Source organism: Pterocles gutturalis, unplaced genomic scaffold (assembly GCF_000699245.1).
Source record: "Pterocles gutturalis isolate BGI_N339 unplaced genomic scaffold, ASM69924v1 scaffold26706, whole genome shotgun sequence".
Lineage (NCBI taxonomy): Eukaryota > Metazoa > Chordata > Aves > Pterocliformes > Pteroclidae > Pterocles > Pterocles gutturalis.
The window spans coordinates 845-8,828 of NW_010106229.1; the positions used below are offsets into that span (position 1 = coordinate 845).

Consider the following 7,984-nt stretch of genomic DNA (forward strand, 5'->3'; position numbering starts at 1 on the left):
GGGGCCGGAGGGGGGGGGGGCAGGGGCAGGGGCTGCAGCCAGGCTGCTGACGTGGGGTCAAGCCCGAGTCCTTCCTTTCTGTTTCCTCGACAGTTTTCCAGGTGGACTGAGCGAGGAAGCGGAGAGAGATTTTTGCACTGCCGGGTTCCCGGTGCTTGAGGAGGATTTTAGCGTTGCACTGGACCAGCTGCATGATGCCCATTCGCAGGCAGTGGGAGCCCCGAAGGTAGGATGCTGAGGCAGAGGAGTGGGGGGGGTTGGTTCTCTAGAGCTGTATGAGGTCTCTCCACACCCTCATGCAGGGTCCTTCAGCTTCATTATTTCACCCTCTTGGCTTTGAACTTGGTCAGGAGCCAAGCTCGTGCTGTATGGGTGCCAGCCGTGTGGCTCAGCCTCGCAGCAGACAAGGGCAGCTCCAGCCACCTGCCGTGGGGGAGCAGAGACCTGGTGAGGGAGTTTCCCCACATGTGTGAGAAGCCTTATACTTGATCCCTGGCCCTGGACGTTGCTCAAGCTGGCATGGGCTTTTGTGACAGCCGAGCAGTTTGAAGAGCTGGAGGTTCTTCAGGTAAAGGGAGATGGGGTGTCAGAGAAAACCAGGAGGGGCAGCTTCTCAGGAGGGCTGGGATCTGCCTCTGGCAGCTCAGCACCCAGGGAAACAGCATTTGGCGTGACTGTTTTGGCTGAGTACCGTGGTGTTAGGACCGAGTGAAGGGATCAGAGCCTCTTCTGCACACCCTGGAGTGTGAATGACTGAGCTGGCCTTAGAGCAGTTACTCCAGTGCCTTCTGCCACCACCCGCTCGCAGTCCTGCCCTGGCAGGATGGCACCTTGCTGGTGTCATGGGCCAGGAGCTCCACTGGGACTTCATTCATTCAGACATTCGCTAGAGGCTGAAATGAGGTGTGTTTGCCAAGTTAAGACAAAATAACAACCACAGAGCGTGCTTGGCAGCCAGCTGCGTGAATGGGAGCTAATTTTGTCCGTCCTTTACAATCCGTTATCAATTTCTTAGTAACTGGGCTGCAGAAAGCCCATTAGCAGACCTGGATACTCTCCACATCCATCACTTTCCATTCCCTGCTTGTGTTTTCTGGTTAGTCACACACTTGTTTGCAGGTACAGCTTGAGCCTCCTAGAGAGAAGTAATTGCGCACCTCCGGTTGCTAGCAGCGTATGCAACATGTCCTAAACTTACGATGTTCTCCCCTGAAAACAATCTTGCTGCAGGTTTCCAGCTCCCATGCTGATGTCTGTAGAGCTTTTTCTAGCCAGGTGGTATAAGCAAGAGTGTGCAAGGGGGAGGGCAACTCTTCCATGCATTGGCACTGAGGAAGGAGAGCCTGTGACCTTTTGCTTTAAAAGACTTTTTTTTTTTTTTCTGGAAATCCTTATCTTGTCTGACCTGATTTTCCTGGGGGACTTGCTGGACAGCTGAAGAAATAGCACGAGATAACATCATCTCAAGTAGCAAAGGAAGGAAAGCCAAACTGGCTGAGGAGGAAAGAATTTTACTCTAGCCTATTTTTAAATTCTCCCTTTGTGCTGGCACCTGTTCCCCGCACAGCCAGCAGCTGGGGGGGAAATGGTTTTGGGATTTTGCTTTCTCTGCACGTTGCCAGGAGAGCTGCCCTGACTCGCAGGAGGATCTGTCGTGCAAAAACTATTTCTAAAGCTGTGAGCAGAACAGCAGCGTCCTCTGAGGTTGCTTAGCTCAGCCTAAAATAACGAAAGCGGCATGGCTCATCCCTTTCGGGTTTGCTCTCTTTCCTCCCTTCGCAGTGATCCCTTGCGTGTTTGCAGCTGTCCCCATCCCCATCTGTTTTGCGTAAGCATCCATGGACTTCATTCTTGCATCCCCGCTTTCCAGAGCAGCTGGTTTGCTGTTCAGTGTCCTTCGGGATGTCTGTGTCTCACATCCCCCTTCGCATGACAGAGATTCCCAGTAACCCAGGTTTTGTCGTTCTGGTGCAAAGCCCTTGCCACAGTCTCACCACCCTGGGGGACAAGGTGCGCTGAGCACAAGTAACTCATCACTGATAGGTCTGGGTTTCTTGTTTTGTTTTGTTTTGGTTTGATTTTTTTTTTAAACTTTTCTTTCTTTCTTATTTTGACCTTCCCTCACGCGTCCCAAGGGCTGTCAGCAGCAGGACTCTCCCGGCAAAACTGCAGACAGCCCTGGCAGATCCTTTCCCCGAGGTATTTTTGCTTACAGGTTGATTTGAGCAGTGCAACAGAGGATTGGAGATGAGATGGCTTGCTGCAAGCACAGCTTGCCTGGGAACACGGGCAGTTTGCTTTCCCCATCGCAAAGCTCAGGAGAGGGGAAATGTGGGTACTGGGGGATCCCACAGCTGGGATGGGATGGCTGTGCCATGGGGGGTTGACAGGGTCTCTCCCTCTCTTGGCAGATCCCCTCTGTGTCCTGGCAGGATGTTGGTGGGCTCCAGGAGGTGAAGAAGGAGATCCTGGACACTATCCAGTTGCCTCTGGAGCACCCGGAGCTGCTGTCACTGGGTCTGTGCCGCTCTGGTCTGCTGCTTTATGGGCCTCCAGGGACAGGGAAGACCTTGCTGGCAAAAGCAGTGGCAACCACGTGCGCCATGACGTTCCTTAGGTGAAGAGTAGGTGGGTGGGGTCACCCAATGGGACTGACTTTCTCCTTGCAGGGGATGGGCGTGCTCTAACCGGCTCCCTCTTCTCCCTGCCCCACAGCGTGAAAGGGCCAGAACTCATCAACATGTACGTTGGGCAAAGCGAGGAGAACGTGCGGAACGGTGAGCGGATGCATCCCGCTCCCGCATTTGGGAAGATGGGGCTTTTTCTGTGGCGCTGGAGGTGGTGCTGAAACCCCTCTTTCCCAGCTCCCACCCACAGCTGGCAGCAAGGGCACAGACCCACCTGGCTCCTACCCCCAGTCTGTTCCCTGCCTCACCTCCCTTCCTGCTCTCTCTGCTCCTGTCACTCATGTCCCTGGTGTTCCTGATGTGCCAGCAGCCCCTCGGAGACGCAGCTGAGCCCCGCGGCCCATGGCGCTGGGTGCTGCCTGTCCCTGCTCCTGCTGAGCCCCTCGGCGAGGAACTGCTGGTGGGGGTGAGGCTGTGGACAGCTGGTTTCCATCTACAGCTCTTCCCTGCTCCTGATGGAGCAGGTCCTGTTGCCGCTGACTGCTCCTCCAGGTCTTTTCTCACCTTTTGCGTTGTCTCCTCCCAGTGTTTGCCAGAGCCCGGGCAGCTGCTCCCTGCATCATTTTCTTTGATGAACTGGATTCCCTGGCCCCGAGTCGTGGGCACAGTGGAGATTCCGGGGGTGTCATGGACAGGTGAGTGAGCAACCTGTGTCCTTGGGACAGCCTGGGCTGGGGGCATGCACAGGATTGCCCTCTTCCTCTACTTTTTCCCCTCCCTATGGCCTCTTTCCTTTTCCTGGACGTTAGTACCGCTGTTTGCATTGCCGCAGATTCCCAGTTGCCCAAGCTTGTTGTGCAAACATTGGGTTAAAACAAGTGTCCCCCAGCTGCTTCTGTGGCTGCCAGCTGCTCCCTTTGGCCTCCCCAAGGTCATCCCTCGCACCCCTGCCGTGCTCTCCTCCCCTTAGCTGCTCTCGCCCTGCGGTGGGAAACCTTTCAGCTGCCTCTGGTAGGAGCAAATTACGTACAGCTTGGAGATACCCAGGAAGGGGGTTATTCCCCCAGGCCTCTTCTGCTCAGCTGACTGTCCCCATCCAGTCTTCCTCTCTCTCCATCCACGAGGGGTTTTGTAGAGTTTTCCAGATACATAGTGTGCCCCCCTGGTATCTATCTTCACACACACACAGCCCAGGAGCTCTGCAGAGGGCTGGGGCTGGTGCCCATCGGTCACCGCGGGTGATCCTGGAACCTGCTGGAGATACCCCCATCCCAGGAAGTCTGTGCAGCCCTGCAGCACTGTTCTGCCAGACCAGCTTCAGCTCTGTGGCCACACAACTAGATCTGCAGCAGGTGCCATTCCCCGCCCTGAAGGGTCCCTGGCCTGCCAGGGTGTCTCCAGCACGGCAGGCAGGGCAGCCTTGCAGCTGGGCAGGACCACACAGTGGGGAGAGTGAGGACCGGCCGCACATCCGCGTGGGAAGCATGAGCCAGAGCCCGTGTTTGGTGTGCGTTGCTGTGTCTGATAGCGAGTATAAGCCCGTGTGGCCATCCTGGAAGGGTTCGGAGCCAAGCACCTGGGTACCAGGGGTTGGCTTTGCCATAAGCCCACACGCTCGCTGGCTGTGCTCAAGCAGAGGAGTCTGGATGACTGCGTCAGCGCTCTTCAGGGAAGAGAAATACGAGCTGAAGCCCAAGACAGTGGCCTTGCTTCGTCCTTTTTTCATTTGGTGGCTGAGGGTGACGGTGGGTGACTTGCCACGTTGCCTAGCTGTGAGCATCCTCTCTTTGCTCCCTGCAGAGTTGTCTCCCAGCTCCTGGCTGAGCTCGATGGCCTTCACTCCACCCAAGAGGTGTTTGTCATCGCAGCAACCAACAGGCCAGACCTCCTGGACCCAGCTCTGCTCCGGCCGGGCAGGTATGTCGCATCCTGCCCTGCCTCGCTCCGCCCCAGTTCCCTGGAGCTCCTCAGGCAGTGATGAGCTGGAGTGTGTCCCCACCATGTTCCCTCCACAGAGACTGTTCCCAAAGCCCCCAGGCTCTGGCTTGGGGGGGGAGATGGGAAGCCAAGAGAAGGCCAGTGCCTATGGCTGTAGCAGCAGCACGAGAGCCCACTGCTTGTTATCCCCCCCCGCTCTGGTTATTGCCCCGAGCCCCACAGCAGGGCAATAAGGGACCAAAATTATTTTGGGGTGTCACCAAAGTGGCAGGAGGAATTGGTTCCCCAGAGCCTGTTCTGCAGAGCTGCCCCCTCAGCCTGTCCTCACGCCTGCAGCTTGCCCATCCTGGAGCAGAACTTTGTGGTTGTTGGACCTCGTGTGGTTCCTGCCAGCCCGTTTCTCCAGCCTGCCCCAGTCCCTCTGAAGAGCAGCCCTGCCCTCCAGCGTGTGGGCTGCATCCCCCCTGCCCCAAGCTTTGTTATCATCCATGAACTTGGCAGCAAAAGGAGCTGTCCCAGGGCCACCCTTCAGGTTCCAGTGCCCAGGGCTGAGCACCATGGCAGGTTTGTCTCAGCCTGTTCTCGACCGTCTCTCCTCTCTGCCGGCAGGTTCGACAAGATGGTCTATGTGGGCATCAACGAAGACCGGGAGTCGCAGCTGCAGGTGCTGAGTGCCGTCACGAGGAAGTGAGTGACCCTGTGCTCTTGCAGCAGCCTTCCACCGCCCTCCCAGGGGTGCAGTCTTCCTGGGGTCGCTGTGTATTGTGCTTCAGCTTGGCTTCGTGTCTGAGCCCTGGGGAGCACCTGAGTCCCTGATGCACATCCAGCAGGCAGGGGAAGGAGGACGGGCAACTTCCAGAAGCAGAACTGGGGCTGGTTTTCACAGAATCACAGGATGTCAGAGATGGGAAGGGACCTCGAAAGATCATGTAGTCCAATCCCCCTGCCGGAGCAGGAACACCCAGATCAGATCACACAGGAACGCATCCAGGCGGGCTTTGAATGTCTCCAGAGAAGGAGACTCCACAACCTCTCTGGGCAGCCTGTTCCAGTGCTCTGTCACCCTCACCGTGAAGAAGTTTTTTCTCATATTCAGGTGGAACCTCCTATGTGCCAGCTGCACCCATTGCCCCTTGTCCTGTCACTGGATGTCACAGAGAAGAGCCTGGCTCCATCCTCCTGACACTCACCCTTTACATATTTACACATTTTCCTGTAAGACGGGAGCAGCTCAGCTGGCTGTCTGGGTGGAGGGGTTGGTAGAGTTCTCTGAGCCACGGTGCTCAGCCAGATCTCAACACTGTGATGAGACTGCAGCTCATCGACACGGCAGGCAGCTCCCCTTTGCTTCCTGCAGGAGTTCCGCTGGCACATCTGCTGTTCCCAGGTCCAAGGGTGAAGGCAGCTCCGCTCGTGTCCCACTGCATCTCCTCCTGCAGTGCTTGGGGGGTTGTCCAGCCTGTGCTCTGTGTCTTTCCAAATGCTGACCGTGCGGGATCAGTGAGTGAGCAGCAGTGTTTGGCTGCTTCCCCAGCTGTTCCCAGCTCCTGACAGCATCTCTGGAGGGAGGAAAGACAGCCCTGCAACTCAGGCACAGAGGTACCACCCACCACAGCTGGGTGAGCAGATGTTGAATCTGCCTCCGCAGGGACTTTGTCATGGGTAGCTGTGATCCCTGCTGCCTTTGACGATAAGCTAGCAGGAGAGGCGAGAGGGTGGGCTGGCTGCGAGCATCTTTTCAACAGTGGGTGGCTTGGCGGTCATGCCCTCCAGCACTGTGCTGCTGTTTATGCTGAAGGAGGTTCGCTGTCTGCAGCGTGGCTCTGATGGGATGGTTGGGGTTACAGTGGTTTGTACTGTCTGTAATTTAATGTGTTCTTGTCCAGCCCTGCCTCTAGGCTGTTCCCAGGCAGGTGGAGGACTTAATTTCTCTGAGTGAGAACTCAAAGTTGCCTTTGATCCTACTTAGCAGGAGAGAGGACCTTGCTGCAGGGATGTTTCAAAGAGAAGTGACTGTTGAAAAAAAAAAAAAAACCACCAACAAACAAACCACCCCCTTTGATTGTTTTGGAGCACGCAGAGCACAGTCCAAAGTGGCTAAACTCGGGGCCCCTGACTCCTTCTGCCCAGTCCTGCTGGCTCCTGCGGCTCTCCCGGCCTGTTTTTCCTGTGGCTTTTTACACCTGCGGTTTTTCTCTCTTGGCAGGTTTAAACTGGATCCTTCAGTGAATCTCACCACCATCCTAGAAAAATGCCCAGCTCAGCTGACGGGAGCAGACATCTACGCCCTGTGCTCGGATGCCATGATGTGTGCTGTCAAACGCAAGGTGGAATGGATCGAGGAAGGTAGGAGCCCGGTGGGGCAGCCCAGCGCAGGGCGGAGGGAAGGTGCCGCTGCCGGTGAGAAGAGCCTGGATGGCTCTGGGTCCACACCTGAATGCTGGGCTCTGGGGTGGTGGCAGGCAGGCAGTTTCTGCACATAGGATCATCTTCACTTCCAGTGCTTTGGCCCCAGGGGGAAGGAGGGAGACACAGGTTTTCCTTCCAGTGTCTGACAGCTGGAGAGGGGGCTGTGGGATCTTGCCCCTGTGCTTGCCTCTCAGCCTTCTCCTCTTCTCTCTCGTGCAGGGCTGGACACCGAGAGCTCTGCCCTGATCCTGACCATGGAAGATTTCCTGCAGGCTGCTGCCAGGTTGCAGCCGTCGGTCTCTGAGCAGGAGCTGCTCAGGTACAGACTCATCCAGGAGAAGTTTGCTGCCTGCTGATGGCTCAGAAGAAGACCTGGAACTGGAGGAGCGATGGGGACGGTGCGTCCAGGAGTGAGAGAGAACAGGCACCAACGGGCACCCACCTGCTCTTCTCTGATGTCTCCTGGGCCCCCTTCTTCTGAGCTCAAGTGAAAAAAGCATCCATGCAGTTTCTTGAGCCAAAGCTTGGTGGAGGCACTGCCCTGCTCAGACAGGCTGCTGCTGGGCTCTCTCACGGTCTCTCACATCTTGGGGAGCACTTTGGGGCTGCCAGGAGCATACCGGGGTGACTTCCCCACCGGGAGGAAGCAGAGTCTCATGGTGACAGGGCAATGCAGGAGCGTCTCCATGGGTGACAGAGCACTGGTGGGGAGCAAGGCCCCAGCTGCACCAGTTCAGCAGCAGGAGGGGTGCTGGAGGCAGTTGCTTGTTGGGGTGTCAGCCGCCCGTAAGGGTGCTGGCCAGAGGGCAGCAGGACATAGGACCCTGCTGCTGCAGCCAGCCCGGGCTCGACTTGCTCTTTCTGAATAAATATAGGCTTTTGGCACTAGGTATTAACCACCCAGCCTCGGGTCTTCACTTGCTGCTGGTGTCTGGGGGCTGGGAAGGTCCCTGCAAGCCCTTGGCCGTGCTGAGTGTTGCGGAGAAACTGGTGTCCTGCAGGTAGAGACG

At 56.8% G+C, this 7,984-nt stretch overlaps 1 protein-coding gene across 1 annotated transcript in view; it reads left to right on the forward strand.

Annotated features, from left to right (window-relative positions):
• Nucleotides 1-7,360, forward strand: part of PEX6 (peroxisomal biogenesis factor 6) — a gene marked incomplete at its 5' end in the record, with an annotated part of 8,016 nt that extends 656 nt beyond the window's left edge. Inside the window, 8 exons of the mRNA XM_010087728.1 lie at nt 102-226; nt 2,412-2,617; nt 2,716-2,777; nt 3,214-3,322; nt 4,428-4,544; nt 5,175-5,252; nt 6,772-6,911; nt 7,194-7,360. Of these exons, the coding sequence (XP_010086030.1) occupies nt 102-226; nt 2,412-2,617; nt 2,716-2,777; nt 3,214-3,322; nt 4,428-4,544; nt 5,175-5,252; nt 6,772-6,911; nt 7,194-7,330 (974 nt within the window). The remainder of the gene's footprint in view (nt 1-101; nt 227-2,411; nt 2,618-2,715; nt 2,778-3,213; nt 3,323-4,427; nt 4,545-5,174; nt 5,253-6,771; nt 6,912-7,193) is intronic.
• Between the last annotated feature and the right edge of the window lie 624 nt (nt 7,361-7,984).